This window comes from Neophocaena asiaeorientalis, unplaced genomic scaffold (genome assembly GCF_003031525.2).
Source record: "Neophocaena asiaeorientalis asiaeorientalis breed wild unplaced genomic scaffold, Neophocaena_asiaeorientalis_V1.1 scaffold346, whole genome shotgun sequence".
Lineage (NCBI taxonomy): Eukaryota > Metazoa > Chordata > Mammalia > Artiodactyla > Phocoenidae > Neophocaena > Neophocaena asiaeorientalis.
Window position 1 is genome coordinate 2,271,571 of NW_020175400.1, and position 17,932 is coordinate 2,289,502.

Consider the following 17,932-nt stretch of genomic DNA (forward strand, 5'->3'; position numbering starts at 1 on the left):
TAAATGTTAATGGACTAAATGCTCCCACCAAAAGACACAGATTGGCTGAATGGATACAAAAACAAGACCCATATATATGCTATCTACAAGAGACCCACTTCCAACCTAGAGACAAATACAGACTGAAAGTAGGGGATGGAAAAAGATATTCCATGCAAATGGAAACCAAAAGAAAGCTGGAGGAGCAATTCTCATATCAGACAAAATAGACTTTAAAATAAAGACTATTAGAAGAAACAAAGAAGGGCACTACATAATGATCAAGGGATCGATACAAAAAGAAGATATAACAATTGTAAATATTTATGCACCCAACATAGGAGCACCTCAATACAGAATTGGGGGGACTTCCCTGGTGTTGCAGTGGTTAAGAATCTGCCTGCCAATGCAGGGGAAACGGGTTCAAGCCCTGGTCTGGGAAGATCCCACATGCTGCGGAGCAACTAAGCCCGTGTACCACAACTGCTGAGCCTGCACTCTAGAGCCCGCAAGCCACAACTACTGAGCCCACATGCCACAACTACTGAAGCCTGTGTGCCTAGAGCCCATGTTCCGCAACAAGAGAAGACACCACAATGAGAAGCCCATGTACCACAATGAAGAGTGACCCCCATCCGCCACAACTAGAGAAAGCCTGCGTGTAGCAACGAAGACCCAATGCAGCCATAAATAAATAAATAAATAAATTTATTTAAAAAAAAAAAAATTGGGACTTCGCTGGTGGTCCAGTGGCTAAGACTCCATGCTCCCAATGCAGGGGGCCCGGGTATGAACCCTGGTCAGGGAACTAGATCCCAGATGCTGCAACTAAGAGTTTGCATGCCGCAACTAAAGATCCCGCGTGCCACAATGAAGACCAAATGCAGCCAAAAATAAATTTTAAAAAATGGATATCATCAAAATTAAAAATATTTTATGTATCAAAGAACACTATCCAGAAAGTGAAAAGAAAACCCAACAGATTGGGGAAAAAATATTTGCAAATTGTATATCTGATAAGGGGCTGGTATCTAGAATATATAAAGAACTATTACAACTCAACAGTGAAAAGACAAACAACCTAATTTAAAAATGGGCAAAGATTTCTCCAAAGAAGATATACAAATGGCCAGTGAGCACATGAAAAGCAACTCAACATTAGTTATCAAGGAAATGCAACTCATAACCACAATGACACACCACTTTACACCCACTAGGATGAGCAGAATCAAAGAGGGACAATGGAAGGTGGTGGCAAGGATGTGGAGAAATCAGAACCCTCATACACTGTTAGTGGGAATATAAAATGGTATAGCCACTTTGGAAAACAGTCTGGTAACTGCTTAAAAAGTTAAACATAGAGTTACCATATGACCCAGCAATTTCATTTCTAGGCATATGCCTGAGAATTAAAAATGTGTCTACACACAATCTTATATATGAATGCTTACAGCAGCATCACTCACAATAGCCAAAAGTAGAAACAACTTAAATGTCCACCAATTGATGAATGGGTAAGTAAAATGTAGTTTATCCTACAATGGTATATTATTGTCAATAAAAAGAAATGAAGTACTGAGACGTACTACACCATGTACAAACCTTGAAAACATTATGCTAAAGTAAAAGAAGCCAGTTACAAAGACCACATAATATGATTCCTCTTAAAAGAAATATCCGTAAGAAATCTATAAAAACAGAAAGTAGACTGGTGGTTGCCTACAGCTGGGAAGACTGGAAGAAATGGAGAGTGACTACTAATGGGTAGGTACAGGGCTTCTTTCTGGAATGATGAAAATGTTCTGGAATGTGTCATGATGGTTGCACAACGTTGTGAATATACTGAAAACCACTAAAAGTTGATTTTATGATACATGAATGGTCTCAATTATAAAAAAGCAAAAACAACCCCAACACACCGAAAGACTAGAAAATTGCTAGTCACTATCTTTCGTTTTTGTTTAATTGGTTTTATAAAATAGATGTTTGTCTGTTGTCTGTAGGGGTAACTAGAAAGGGAGGAATGAGAAAAACCAGGATTAATTCTTCATCTAAACTTGGAGGGAGAGACCCCAAGTGGAAAATTAACTGATGGTAACCAAAGAGGAGAGGAAAACATGAGATTAATGAGCTTCTGCAACAAGAGTCTGGAGATCGGTTTGGGTCCAAGAATCCCCTTCTCGTGGTTACCCTAAAATGTAGTACCTTTGGTCCTCTTGAAGTTGTCAAGTTTATACTCTAGACCTTCCACAGCTGACACAGAATGGCTTCTAGGCAACCCCCGCTTTACAGATCTCTTTGAAGGAGAAATCATTTCCTGGTTGAAGAGATTTCTTCGAACTTTGGTCACTTCTGAAAGCATTAAGAAAAAAAGAAAGTCAAATATTATCATTAATAAAAGCCACATGTGGGAAAAGAAGGATATCCAAAACAGAGAATCTGCTTGCGGAAACTATTTTACAGGCTGACTGCTATATTCACATTTACTAATAGGATTTCCTTAAATAGTACACTCACATGGTATATCAAAACTATTTACTTCCCTGATGGCGCAGTGCTTAAGACTTCACGCTCCCAACGCGGGGGGCCTGGGTTCGATCCCCGGCCAGGGAACTAGATCTCACGTGCATGCCGCAACTAAGGAGCCTGCCTGCCACAACTAAAGGAGCCCACGTGCTGCAAATAAGACCTGGTACAACCAAATAAATAAATATTTTTTTTAAAAACTTAAAAAAATTTTTTTAAAAACTACTTACATTTATAAATTTAATATAAACCGAACCTTTCAGGAATACAAGGAAGGCCCACATCACTTAAATTAGAAGTTTTATTCACTGTAAAATGGACATAATCCTCAAGTAAGAGGTTGGATAATGTAAATCATAGTCCTTTTAATATATCCCAGTATTACGATATTTTTCTCACATTGGAACTTTTTGCTGCTTTGTATTTCAGCATCAAGCAGAGAAACTGTTCTTTTCAATCCCAGAGATTTCATTTTTCTTCTTTTGAGTATTTTACTAATTTGCTGGGATACAGTAGTCCCTCCCTATCTGCAGTTTCACTTTCTACATTTTCAGTTAACCGCAGTCAACTGCAGTCTGAAAATATCAAATGAAAAATCCCAGAAATACTTAAGTCATAAGTTTTAAAGTTGTGTGTCTTCCTGAGTAGTGTGATAAAATCTCATGCCATCCTGCTCTGTCCCACCAAAAACATGAATCATTCCTTTGTCCAGCATATCCCACCCGTTAGGCACTTAGTAGCCAGCTGGGTTATCAGATCGACTGTAGCAGTATAGCAGTGCTATATTCAAGTAACCCTTATTTTACTTAAATACTTTTTGTGTCCCAAAGCACAAAAGTAGTGATGCTGGCAACCTGGATATGCTGAAAAGAAGTCATAAAGTGCTTCCTATAAATAAAAAGTTTCTCAACTTAAGGGAAAAAAAAATCGTATGTTAATGTTGCTACGATCTATGGTAAGAGTGAATTGTCTATCTGTGAAACTGTGAAGGAAAAATTCACGCTAGTTTTGCTGTCACAACTCAAACTTCAAAAATTATGGCTACAATGCATGAAAGGGCTTAGTTAAGATGGAAAAGGCATTAAATTTGTACAAGATATTTTGAGAGAGACCACATTCATGTAACTTTTATTATAGCATATTGTTATAATTGTTCTATTTTATTATGGTATTAACTCTTACCATGCCTAATTTATAAATTAAACTTTATCACAGGTATGTATGTATAGGAAAAAACATAGTATAGGGTTTGATACTATATGAAGTTTCAGTATCTGAGGGTATTGGAACGTAATCCCTGTGGATAAGGGGGGAACTACTATATTTTAAATCCTCTTCCTAACTCCAGAGCATGAGAGTTGTAACCATCTAGACTCAGAGTTAGGAAAGATAGCTGAAGAGTCAGGAAATACTTGACAAAGCTAGCAGGCTAGCATTTTAATTTTAATCTTAAGCAAGATGGCCTGGTGGAGGCTACTCAAAAATTCACCAAGAGGAAAAAAATTCTAAGAGCAAGTCACTTAAATAAAAACCAAATAAACCAGGATCCACAAACTGGGAGGAGCCTTTTTTACCCATCAATGACATAAACATTAAGGACGCCAATAATGCACACCAAAGTTTCAAAAAAATGTTTCTCTATCTCCATTATAAAAGCCTCTGTTACCTGCCTTAGGCTGTCTATGAAACTGATTTACGGCCTGACAGCCAAATTTGATCTGTTATTTTCCATTTTTCCCAAATTTTGGAGAAGTTTAATATCTATAGAAAATTTCAACATAGAATCATGGTGACTTCGGTGGTGGCTCAGTGGATAAGACTCCACGCTCCCAATGCAGGGGGCCCAGGTTTGATCCCTGGTCAGGGAACTAGATCCCACATGCATGTTGCGACTAAGAGTTTGCATGCCACAACTAAGGAGCCCGTGTGCCGCAACTAAGGAGCTGGCGAGCTGCAACTAAGACCCAGCACAACCAAATAAATAAATATTAAAAAAAAAACCAAGACCAAAAAAACACACATAGAATTGTCACTAAAATTCACCAACTGTCAACATCTGTTTTCTCCCTCCATCTCTCTCTCTACGTTTGTACAACTGCCCACCCCAGAACGCTGGAGAGTGAGTTGCAGACATCACAACTCTTCAGTTTCCTGTATTTCAGCATGTATCTCCAAAGAACAAGGGCATATATCTAAACCATCTTCGAATTTCCTCTCATCGTCTCAGTAATATCCGTTATAGCTTTTTACCCTACATTTAAGACCCAAGCAGGGATCATGTAGTGCACTTATGTCACAGTTAAATTCCTTTTATCTAAACCAGCTCCACTGCCTCTTTTCTTTTTCGGCTTTCATGTTAATGGCATTAAAAAAATATTTTAGGGCTTCCCTGGTGGCACAGTGGTTAAGAATCCACCTGCCAATGCAGGGGACACGAGTTCGAGCCCTGGTCCGGGAAGATCTCACATGCCACGGAGCAACAAAGCCTGTGCGCCACAACTACCGAGCCCACGTGCCTAGAGCCCGTGCTCCACAACAAGAGAAGCCACCACCATGAGAAGCCCGCACATCGCAAGAGTAGCCCCCGCTTGCCACAACTAGAGAAAGCCCACACACAGCAATGAAGACCCAATGCAGCCAAAAATAAACAAACAATAAATTAAAAAAAAATTTTTAGACCAGTTATTTTACAAAATGCAGTATTTTGAGACCATGTGAACATCCTACTCCTCTAGCACACAGTATATGGACCTATTTCATAAACCAACAATTACACAAAACTATAATTTTTAACTATATGCAACTGCTTAAATATATGTAATCAAAATAAAACTGTCACTGAGTACAACAAGGAAACAAAGTATACCTTGTACCGTTTCTTTCTCTGGGGGTGGAGGCAGCTGAAGAATAGGGTGAGAATTCTCCTGAAAGATGAGAAAATCCAATAAGAAAATTTAAATAGGAATTCATTTAAAAGAATAAAAATTCCACAAGAAACCCTTTGATCCTTGCAATTCCACTTGTAGGAATCTGTAACAGAAATAGTTGTAAAATGCACAAAAATAGGGCCTGGAAATATACACAACGAACTGTCATCAGCGATTACTTCTGAAGAATGGATGGTGAAGAGGCACTAACATTTAACTTTATATAACTTCAACTTTTAAACGATGTTTCTGTATACCTTTTATAACTAAAACATCAGGGAAACCCCATAATATTAGAGGATGGCTATATACTCTTAGGAACGTCTCTGTATAAAACTGCTATTTGGGGACTTCCCTGGTGGTCCAGTGGTTAAGACTTCGCACTTCCACTGCAGGGAGCACTGGTTCGATCCCTGGTTGGGGAACTAAGATCCCACATGCCGTGTGGCGTGGCAGAAAAAAAAAATACCCACCTGCTATTTATTTGCTATTATAGTAGAGGATTCAAGTGCCTAAACTCAAATGGCATCTAAACAAGAGAATTGTTTTTAAAGATTTTGTTGCTGTTTTTTCAATTATGCCACTGCAATCATTAAAGAATAAACAGCCAAATAGGAGCAGAAACTTAACAAATGATATTCTTTTTTAACCAAAATCAAATCCTGATCTCAGTAAATCTGGTCTTAAAGAAGTTAACTTTCTAGGCCAATCTGAAACAAGTTTTCCAAAAGGAGTGCTAGAAAGGACTGCTAATCGTGTAAAATCTAGTGAGAGAGGTGGTCTGATACCTTTTGGACTTCATACTCTCTGAACAAAATCTCCAAGATATCTAAGATTTGCATCTTATTCACTCATATAAGAAAGTGAACACCACTAACTCTTCCAAAGAAACCCCACCTCCAGTACTAAAGCACAGCTATAAATCTCTAGAAACAAACCACTATTGTAATGATTAATGCTTCTAAAGCTAGTTCTCCTAGAATTTTAACTCTTCTCATAATTCATGCAGTTCAAAAGTTTCAATGCATTTTTTTGTCTCTCTCCTTCTCTTAGTAAGACATTAATTCTACTTAGTAAATAGACTCCAGCTGGATTTCTTTTTTTTGCAACCATCAAGTCCTAACATCTACTGCCACAGAAAAATAATTACCACCTGGCTTCATGACTTTTTTTGTTTGCTTTTGTAACTTGTTATTTATGTAAAACATACTTACTGAAAAGTACTTTCTGATACACAAAGTCCTATTATGATTGTACACTATTTTTCAATGGCTTCTTTTGCTTATGTTATTATTTCATAAGTTTTCTTAACTACATTAAAGATTTTGAATTAACTTATTCATTCCTAACTTTTACTATTTTTTTCCCCTTAATATTACCTCTGTCACACTTTTGGGAAAAATGATTAATATTTAATAAATTTATATTTCTTTATTCCTTAGATTACAGTTGTAGACACATTCATAAAAATACCTAATTTTATTTCTGTACCCTCCAATGCTCATTTCTTAAAAGTAAAGACACCGTGTTTCATTCTTATTTATTGTATGAACTCATGCCCAAAGTGATACCACTTTCTATCTCCTGGAAATGACTTACATTTTTCGTAGCTCTCTTGGATACTTTGGGAATTTCAATTTGTCGCAGATTTTGTGAAACCTCTGCAATGCTTTTATGTCTTATTGCATTTTTCCTTTTAAAAATAGAAAGAAACAGTCAATATACACTGAATACAGGTTACAGCTAGTTATATCAGAATGGAACTAGAGTTTAAAATAAAACACTTAAATAAAAGTCGGTTATCTTGAGGTTGGCCTGAACTTACAGTAAAACAAGTCAATCCCATAATTTCTAAAAGTAACAACTATAAATTTAACTAGTTATGAACAATGTAGAGCATCATGGAAAATATACAAAGTAAGCTGAAACCCTAAGCTTACCTCATGGAAGGCTCCTAGTTCTTGGAGACCCCATGTGGAGAGTCAAGAGGGGACTGTGACTACACAATACAAGACTATATGTTCCCCAGATAATATAAAGAGTGTCAGATGCTCCTTGTTAAGAACTCTAATAATTGGCTTCTGTGATTCAGACATAAGGGCAACTACTAATTCCATAAATTATAGACAAAGACAACTGGACTATGGCTTAAACATACCCTATACCAGAACTGTAACAGTACAAGTAATTCCTTTAATTCCTTGAGCTCCTACCTTCTCTTCTTAGCTGATCTGGAACGAAGCTCCTCCAGTTGGTCAGATTCAGTGCCACCCGACACTGACCTATGAGCATTTGACATAAGAGGCACAGAAAGGGGTGATTTGCTCTCCTGCGTCATGGAGTCATCACTGATAAAATCTGTAGGAAGGACACCAGCCAGCTTCTGAGGAATCACAAATCCTAGGCTGTGGTAAAGATTTCCAAGTATCTTTGGGATTGAATCAATATACCTGTGGAATAGATTGATTAAATATGGAACAGTCAGTCACCATTCCACTCTCTACTCCCTTCCTCACCCAGCATGAGAAATAGTCCTTACAATGCTACAATTCTGAGACAATACCTATATAAGTTCTTGGTAAAATAATTTTAAATTTAAATTAGTAGTCATCAAACTTACAATTCCAAAATTTCTTCCAGAAACTTTGCTAGGTATGCCGAATCTTCAGTTAAACACACCATGCGCAGCAAATCTGTCACCTGAAGATTTTAGAAAATTACCACATGGCCTCTGCAGGAAGCTGAATGCATCTACAGCACATCCCCAGTGGCACTAAGCAGCATACTTGCCTCCTCCACTACTTGCTCCATTTCACCTATATGTTCATATACTGAAGGGCACTGCCGACACATCTCCAAATGAAGAAATACCTGGAGCTGGCACCTTGAGAGAAAAAAAAAAAGCTTGGTTATATCTGCTTTGAGTGTCACTTAACTGAAATGAAAGTTCCTTCCTTATGCAGAGATCTGTTTACATAAGAAACAACAACCAAAAAGAAGAGCCATTGCTTTCTAAATAGCAATATGGTTATTAGGTAAACAGGTGCTGCAAACTGAACATTAGAACATTATAGAGAATCAGCTACAAAAGCCTCTTCAAGCAACTGGCAATCTATTTTAAACTGATATATACTCAGCCATTATAAAGAAAAATAATTCAATCTGCAGCAATAGGAATGGACCTAGAGATTATCATACTAAGTGAAGTAAGTCAGAAAGAGAAAAACATACATCACTTATATGTGTGGAATCTGAAATATGACACAAATGAACTACCTATGAAACAGAAACAGACTCACAGACATAGAAAACAAACTTATGGTTACCAAAGGGCAAAGGGCGTGGGGGAGGGATAAATTAGCAGTTTGGGACTAGCAGATACAAACTATATTATATATAAAATAGATAAACAACGACATTGTAAAGCAACTATACTCAAATAAAAACTTTTTAAAAAAGATAAATAAGGTCCTAGTGTGCAGCACAGGGAATTATATTCAAGATCCTGTAATAAACCATAATGGAAAAGAATTTTTTAAAAATGAAAAATTAAATTGATACAAGTAAATCTTGGGAGCTCTGTTTTGGAGTAATGGTTTAAAAGAAAAAAAAAGGGGGACTTCCCTGTTGGTCCAGTGGAAAAGAATCCACCTTACAATGCAAGAGACGTGGGTTCAATCCCTGGTCAGGAAACTAAGATCCCACATGCCGCAGGGCAACTAAGCTCACACGCCACAGCTACTGAGCTCGTGCACCTCAACTAGAGAGCCCACGTACTCTGGAACCCGTGTGCCACAACTAGAAGGAAGCCCACGCACTGCAAGGAAGAGCCCGCATGCTACAACTAAGACCCGATGCAGCCAAAAATTTTAAAAATCATAATAAATAAATCTTTAAAAAAATTAAAAAGGTAGTTAATTACTCTCTGACTTTATCTTCTTTATCCAGTTTTCCTATATTCTGTCGAAGACTTTTGCTAGTTTTCAAGAGGTTGTTTCTTACTTGATGTAGGCAGTTCATCTGAAAATACAAAATTACATAGGAGAATATTAATATTAATGCTTATCATTATTTCTAATTTCTTCACAGCTGACTAATGCCCTAAGAAGGGAAGTACATCCTCTTTCTTTCATTTGAATGAAAAATAGTGTAATATTCTTTTATATTTTTTAAAAGAACATGTAGAAAAGTATTTGAGAGCAAGTGGGCATGGATACAGCAAGCCTGCTGATTTGAACTTTCATAAAAGGAAGATTCCATAAAGTAGTGATTGAGAAGTCTAAGCAAAATGAATCAACATTTTAAAGAAATGTTCCAGGTGACTCTAAAGTGCAGCCAGGGTTAAGAACCACTGGCTTAATTCATGCAGCTAACATGCAACTCAGATGAGGATAGAGCTTTCATTGGAAGGGAAGTACATGTAATTACTCCCCCTTGGCCCATTTCCTTGATTTCTGCCTTCTCAGTGGACTATGCCCATCTTCCAAGACCTAGAATTGTGCTCACCCCCTCACTCATCATTTTTGAAATGTGCACTGCATAACAGATATTTTCCAAGACATATGAGTCAGACCCACCAACAAGCAACTAACATTGTTATGACAAACAACAATATCCGGATTCCCTTACTTCTAATTCCTTGGTGCCTTTGGACTTTAGGAATGCTTTAATGTTTGAGATCATGTTCCGAGCACATGAACACAACACGATTTCTCCTGTGGCCACAGTCTTTTGGTAATTTTCATGTATGTAAGATAGTAGCTCCTCCTCAGTTTTAAAATCTGTGGGGAAAAAAAGTCAAATTGATCATCAGACCCAGCTGAAGTCACTGTACTGCTTAAGCCAGTGGTTATAAACTGGGAATTTTGCTGCCCAGGGGGACATCTGGCTATGTCTGGGTGGCAGTGACTGGTGGGGAGAGGGAGGGTACTACTGGCATCTAATGGGGTGGAGGCCAGGGATGCTGCTAAACATCTTATAGTTCACAGAGGATTACCTGGTCCAAAATGTCAAAAATGCTGAGGTTGAAAAGTTCAGAGATAGGGATTAATTTTAAGGTTTGCAAATCACGTGTACATGTTATAAATTTAAGGATAACCAGTAATGGAGAAGAAATAAACTACACAACCTCCAAACCTAGCAGAAAGGAAAAAGATGCATAAAGAAAACTTGATTAATCCCATAGCCTGCTAGAAAGGAAAAAAACAATTGAAAGCACAAAATAAGACACTAAAATACACGCTAGCTTATCAGTAATCATAATAATTATAAATATTTATTTTACGAATACACTTGCTGGTTAAATAAAAGATAGAAACTGTCAGGTTGGGTTTAAAAAAAAAATTATGCTATTTACAAAAGACATACCCAAAACACATGACAAAGAAACATTGGAAATAAAGGAATAGAGGTATAATCACAAGGAAAACAAATGATTTTGTATGGACCTAAAAAGAAAGCCTCAAAATATATGATGCAAAAATTGGCAGAACTGCAAGGAAATTTAGACATCTACATGGTGGAAGACTATAATACAATCATCTCAGTTATAGATTCTTTTAAGTAGAAAAAAATTAATAAGGATTTTGAATATTCAAATCTTAAGATGAATATGTATGGAACCAAGTACCCCAAAATTAGAGAATACACATGGAATATTAACAAAACAATCACATATTAGGCCATAGTTTCAACAAATATTAAAGATTCAATATCTTACAGAACACATTGTACACAGTCCAAAAAAATTAAAAGCTAATTACAAAAATAAAACACTCCCTTCTATTACTGATGTCAGAAAATATTTAGATGTATCAATGAAAACAGAATATAGCAAACTTATATAATACAGCTAAATTTATACCTAAAGGAAAATTTGTAGACAAATTATCTTTTTAAAGAAAAATTCAAAAACCAAATTAGCTAAGGGTCCAACACAAGAAATAACACAAGAGTAAATCCAAATAATAAAGATTAAAAACAGAAATGAATTAAGTAGGAAAAAAAGAAATGAGAGAGCAACAAAAACAAAGATTCAAGAAAATAAAACAAATTCAAAATACTATTAAGAGATAAGGTTTAAGTTCAATTTTTCCATAAACATATCCAGTTATTCCTGCACCATCTGTTGAAGATTATCCTTGTCCTGTTGAATTGTTGGGGGCACTACTGTCAAATATCAATTTACCACTGTTGTGCAGGTCTATTTCTGGAAAGGATCTAGTCCAGAAATTATGCTAATGCCACATTGTCTTGCATTACTGTTAATTTTGCTCTCCCATCCGCATTCTGGTATACCATACTAGCTCATTGAAGATGTGCTATCTCACTCAAACTGATTATCATCTATGATCCAGTATTCCACAAGAAAAAAAAATGTTTAAAGAAGCAGAAAACTTTCATTCCAGAATTTTCGAAAGGACTCAAAGGTGACATCAGGTAATTATTGCCCAAAGTTCATAAGCTATTGTCACAATCACCCCACAGTACTGGCACTGTCAGTGTGAGCTAAGAATGTACCCTGAGAATGAGAAACATACTGTAATTCAATCCATTTTTAAAGAAGAAAAAAGAACAAATAGGAAAATAAAAGCTACTGGACTAAATTCTTCTGCCTGACTTTGAAAGACCTCAATAATCTAACCCTAGATTATTCACAAACCTTTTCCCTTCTCTTCATTCACAAATGTATAAAACTTCTTTAACCACTTAAAGGGCCAAGACACAGCCCTTCTTTGTGACTTTGCTTATGCTAATCCTCCATCTAGCACACACTTCTTTTACCTTTCTGCCTTCTAAACTCTGCTCATTCTTCAAAGTCTAACCTGGGCTCCACTGGCTCCGTAAAAGCCTTCTCAGCCTGTTCTGCTCAAGACTGGACTTTCCCTTTCTTGACTCCTAGTATGTCTTTACTTCCAAAATGAACAAGTATTTTCTGTTACAGTCTCTTGGCTCTCTTACATATTCATTTTACCAATTTGTTGTGTATATGTATGTGTGTATATATATATATATATATATATATATGTTTATTATTATTCTTGGTAGCTGGATCATAAATCTAAGGAGAGGAAATTATCTTATTATTTACTGTACTCCCCATAACACACTTGTGGACATACAGTAGATAGCCAATAAATGTTCATTAAGCGAGGGATATGATTAAAACTTAAAAATATGAGAGTACAGAAGAGTAAACATGAATTTAGATACCAAAATGCAATGGAACTGAGGAATACCTTTAGGTTTAGAACTTCTTAGTGTTCTTCCTTTGTTTCCCAAGTTATCTGCTGTTCTTCCATTGGCTATCTTTTGGATCCCTTTCTCCCCAGCTGTGTCTGGACTGCCATCTGGATGTAACTTCTGAGCCTTTACATTCAGTCTTGCAACATTCAGCATCTTTAAGGAACGGCACATGGTATTCATCTTCTGCCTCACTGGAGTACGAGGGACACCTCCTACCAAAACGACAACGTGGGAAGGAAAGTAAAATAACTTTTACTTCTGTGGAATCAAGAACTACTTTAATTCAGATGAAATATTCTGTGAAGGAGTATTGAAATGAAGTATATCCATTCAGAATGATCTGAATTAGGTAGTTCTTGCATCTCTTTCTACCTACAACACAGGGTAGAAAGAGCTCTTTTTTAAACTGAAGTTTAGGAACTAAATATCTCAAGGTGGTTAGATGATTTTTACATCTAATGCCAAACAGACAAATGCCGAACTGACTCATTTTGGTGTTACCCAGTAGTCAGAGTTGTGATGAAACTCTTTTGAAAGGCAATTAAGCAGTCTGCATCCAGAGCTCCCTTTTCCATGAATAACTTGTTCATGGAAACTTATACTAAGGAAATCATTCAAAGGTAAATCATATGCATGATGTACACTATAGTATTATTTATAATGGTAAAAAGTGAAAACAATCTACATGTTCAACAACATAAGAAATTTGCAAATTTTGTTAAGCAATGAGGTAACTAAAAAAGCAAAGTAGTAGATAAACAAGTAATTATAAGCAGCACACAAAGTTGTATTTAAATTTCTGTTATAACTAAAAACAAAAATGGTTTAATTCATCAATAAGGTAGAAAAAAAAGAAGGTAGGATTGTGGGAGATTTTTAAAATCACTATTGTACTAATTACTTTAAAATATGAAATATAAGAACTTGTCCTTCTTTATTCAGTTACCATTTCAACTTCATTTTAAGGAATATCAATCTTTTAAAACACACAGTGTCAAAAAAGACTGTAAGAAACAGCCTTTCTATGTGCTTACGCTTCTTTTTGCTGTCTTCTTGATTGGACACAGTATATTCTTCACGAGACTTTCTCTGGTAGAGCTCAGAGAGACAACGTGTCAATTCACTTTCAGTTTTGGAAGGCTCTTCCTTATTAGATGAGGCAGCCTGTAGTAACCTGTGAATAAGTCAAGATGTCTAGTACAAAGGTGAAATTCTGATTTTCCAAAATGCTTTAAAAACAGCAACAACAATATTCATTATCCTTTTAAAAGCTAATCAAAAGATGTCTCCACAAGATGCCTTCACAAGTATTTTTTCTCAGGAGGGAAAATGTCCCTCTTCTCATTTATGATTTGTACAAATTTAGGGGCAGAAGCTACCTGTTCACAAAACCATTAATGTATTAATACATACAGTATTGACTTTTATTAATAAGATTCCTCATGTCCTAGGGTACATGTCTAATTATGCTAACTATTTCACTCACTTCTGGGCTTCCATAATTTTTACCCAGTTTCCATACATTAAAGTACAAGATGATGTAATACAGTGTAGTGAGTATCAGAATAACTTTTGAATAATTATTTCACACTCTAGTAAACTAATTTGGGATTGATAAGCAGGGAAAGAAATAGGGCAGGGGAGATGATTAGTTATTAACTGCTTTCCCGCCTACAGCTAACTATCAGTCACTAAGGAAATAATGAAAACAGCACAACTTTCAAAATGTATTATTTCTATTTCATTATCTTCCATTATCTGATATCATCTGACTTAAAAGTAGGAGAAAGTTATGGTACCATTAGTTGAATTAGTTCATACCAGCAGCAGGTCTGAAGCAGCCTAATTCTCCTAAGTGTGCTGGTATTTCCTTGAGCAGTGAGGGTGGCTTTTTCCCCCCCGTTAATTTACTGTATCTGCTTCAGATTTTTTTTTAAATAAAATTAAGCATTCATGGACACAGAGAAAGCCTCACCTAATTTCTTCCCATCCCTTCCTCCCAGAGGTATTCCTAGATTCGTGTGTACCTTATTTACAGAGACATATATATGTAACAAAACGAACAAACTGCTGTTTCATATGTTGTAAATCTTATGAAAATGGTATCATACAACACTATCCTTTGGCAATTTTGTTTGCACTCAACATATTTTTCACGTGTTGCTCTGGTTTATTCAGTTTTACTAATCTATGTATAATATTCTATTGTATAACTATACTGTAATTTATTTATCCATTTCCCTGCTGAGAGTCTGCTAGTCCTTTCCACTGGAAATGAATATTCTAGCACAGCTCTCCTTGTGTTTGTGCAAAAATTTCTTCAGTGCAGACACCTAGAAGTAGAATTGCTGAGTGTCAGAGTATGTGAAGTTTCTGTTTTACTAGGAACATTGTTCTCTAAAATGGTTGTAACCATTTTACACTTCTACCATCTAAAATGTGCTCATTTCTCCACATGCTAATTTTTCACAATCTAATAGTTATAAAATAGAATCTGGTGGGTTTTTCCATGTTGTGGTTTTAATTTCCACTTACCTACGCTGAGTATCTTTCCAAATTACTGCTCTGTTGGATTTCTTCATATGAATTGCTTGTTCACAATTTTTTAAAAATTTATTTTATTTATTTATTTTTGGCTGCATCGGGTCTTTGTTGCTGAGCGCGGGCTTCCTCTAGTTGCGGCAAGCGGGGGCTACTATTCATTGCGGTGCACAGGCTTCTCATTGCGGTGGCTTCTCTTGTTGCAGAGTATGGGCTCTACGCGCACGGGCTTCAGTAGTTGTGGCATGTGGGCTCAGTAGTTGTGGCTCGTGGGCTCTAGAGCGCAGGCTCAGCAGTTATGGCACATGGGCTTAGGTGCTCTGCAGCATGTAGGGATCGAACCCGCGTCCCCTGCATTGGCAGGTGGATTCTTAACCACTGTGCCACCAGGGAAACCCCGCTTGTTCACATTCTTTGCCCAAGTTTCTATTGGATTTCTTATATTTAGGAGATCTGTACTAATTTGGATACTAATCCTTTGCTGGTTATATGGATTACAGCTACCCGAGTCTATGACTAGTCTTCATCATATAAACATTTTAAAATTCATTGTAGTCATATATGTTCCTTCATGGTTTCAATTTTTTAGGTCTTATTTGAGAAATCCACCCATAGCCTAATCTTCTTCTCTAGTGTTTCTCCTTCTTACAATTTTAAAGTGTTTACTTTTCATGTTTGGTTTTTCAGTTTATTTGGAATTTATCATTATGTATGCTGTGAAGTAGAAATCTAATTTTTTATCTTTTTTGTTCTGGATAGCCAATCATCAACACCACCATTTACTGAATAGTCTATTCTTTCCCTGCTGCTTCTACTCCACTGGTCTCTCTGTTGATCCTTGCACCGATACCACACTATGTTATTTACTAGAGCTTTATGGTAAATTTTGCTATCTCATATGGGAAGGTGCACCTGTTATGCTCTTAGTCTTTTGAAGCTGTACCATGTCCATGAATCAGAAGACTCATTATTATAAGATGTCAATTCTTCCCAAATGGACCTATAAGCTCAATACACACTCAATCAAAAATTCTAGTGGGCTTTTTTTGGGTGTGTGGAAACAGGCTGATTCTAAAATTTACATGGAAATGCAAAGGGTCCAAAATAGCCAAAGCAATTCTGAGAAAAAAAAAGAACAAAGTTGAGAGGACACAGACTACCTGATTTCAGTACTCAAGATAATGTGGTATAAACATAATTTCTGGACTAGACTCTTTCCAGAAATAGACCTGCACGTTGGTGGTCAACTGATTTTGACAAAGGTGTCACAGTGATTGAGAAAAAGATTGTCTTAACAAATGGAGTTGGAACAACTGGGTATCTTTATGGAAAAAATAAACCTCAACTTTACTTCTTAATATTTTGAATTTCTGCCATATCTTTTACATTTCCAATATTATTTATGACTGCTCATACAAGTAGCTCAATCTTGCTATAGATTATTTCATTTGGCTTCTCAAAGAATCATCTTTTGTTTCTCTTGATTTCTATTTATTATTTTTAATATTGCCTTCTTTTTTTAATTTTTGGGTTTACTCTCTTGTATTAAGTGTGTCGGTCTCAGCTAATTGGTTTTTAATTTTTCTCTCAAAAGATACTTTAAATTTTCCTTTAAGTATAAATTTAACTGTATTATTCAAGTTTGCTATTTTCCTTTTTTATTGAGATTTAATACTAAATATTTTCTGACATCTATGAGTGTATTTTGTTTTCGTAATTAACTTTTTCTAAATTTTTAGTTCTGATAAAATATACAACATAAATTTATCATCTTAATCACTCTTAAGTACATAGTTCAGTGGTATTAAGTATATTCATAATACCATCATCTCCATCCATCTCCAGGATTCATCTTGTAAAACTGAAACTCTAGGGGCCTCCCTGGTGGCGCAGTGGTTGAGAGTCCGCCTGCCAATGCAGGGGACACGGGTTCGTGCCCCGGTCCGGGAAGATCCCACGTGCCGTGGAGTGGCTAGGCCCGTGAGCCACGGCCACTGAGCCTGCGCTCCGCAAAGGGAGAGGCCCCAACAGTGAGAGGCCCACGTACCGCAAAAAAAAAAAAACCCCTGAAACTCTATACCCATTAAACAATATTCTCCATTTGTAATTAGTTTTTAATATTATTGGACTGTACTCAGAAAAGGTGGTCTGTTAAAAACAACAACAAACTCACATGCAGATAACTGAGAGCTGACTTCAATAATCAATACCCAGAGAAAAAAATAAGTTTTACCAAAATGACTCCATCAAATTTGAACTGGCACCACTAAAGTTAGAGCAAGGAAACCACTTCTCCACAACAGAGGAATTCCAGGGAGCTGTGCGGCCAAGCTCCTGCTGGGCCCATTCTGGAGTAGGTGGAGCTACAGAAACAAAGGAGCAGAGATGGAAGAGGAAAAGAGGCATTAGAAGCAAAGCAGAGAATTCGAAGCACTTGCTCCTCCCTTGGACTGACCACATTCTTCTAAAGGACATCATTAACAATGTTCCTTCAGCTGCACCCCCAATCCCAACAGGCCTATGCTGTCTATGAAAAATGTGCAAACACAGGCTTCCTGACTGTTCCTCAAACACACCAGACACACAAACCTTGGCACTTACTGTTGCTTCTACAATGTTCTCTCCCTATCACTTCCTTCAAAGCCTTTGCTCGATATCACTTTTTTAACAAGGCCTGTTTAAAATTACAACCCTCCTATTCCTTTTTCTCTGCT

The 17,932-nt window shown here is 36.6% G+C and overlaps 1 protein-coding gene across 1 annotated transcript in view; it reads right to left on the reverse strand.

Annotated features, from left to right (window-relative positions):
* Nucleotides 1-17,932, reverse strand: part of TICRR (TOPBP1 interacting checkpoint and replication regulator) — a 46,801-nt gene that overhangs the window by 19,844 nt on the left and 9,025 nt on the right. Inside the window, exons 5-15 of the mRNA XM_024766527.1 lie at nucleotides 17,452-17,581; nucleotides 13,712-13,851; nucleotides 12,671-12,889; nucleotides 10,062-10,213; nucleotides 9,355-9,452; nucleotides 8,223-8,316; nucleotides 8,053-8,132; nucleotides 7,646-7,882; nucleotides 7,032-7,125; nucleotides 5,372-5,429; nucleotides 2,185-2,331 (exon numbers count right to left, since the gene is read on the reverse strand). Coding sequence (XP_024622295.1) covers nucleotides 2,185-2,331; nucleotides 5,372-5,429; nucleotides 7,032-7,125; nucleotides 7,646-7,882; nucleotides 8,053-8,132; nucleotides 8,223-8,316; nucleotides 9,355-9,452; nucleotides 10,062-10,213; nucleotides 12,671-12,889; nucleotides 13,712-13,851; nucleotides 17,452-17,581 — 1,449 coding nt within the window. The remainder of the gene's footprint in view (nucleotides 1-2,184; nucleotides 2,332-5,371; nucleotides 5,430-7,031; nucleotides 7,126-7,645; nucleotides 7,883-8,052; nucleotides 8,133-8,222; nucleotides 8,317-9,354; nucleotides 9,453-10,061; nucleotides 10,214-12,670; nucleotides 12,890-13,711; nucleotides 13,852-17,451; nucleotides 17,582-17,932) is intronic.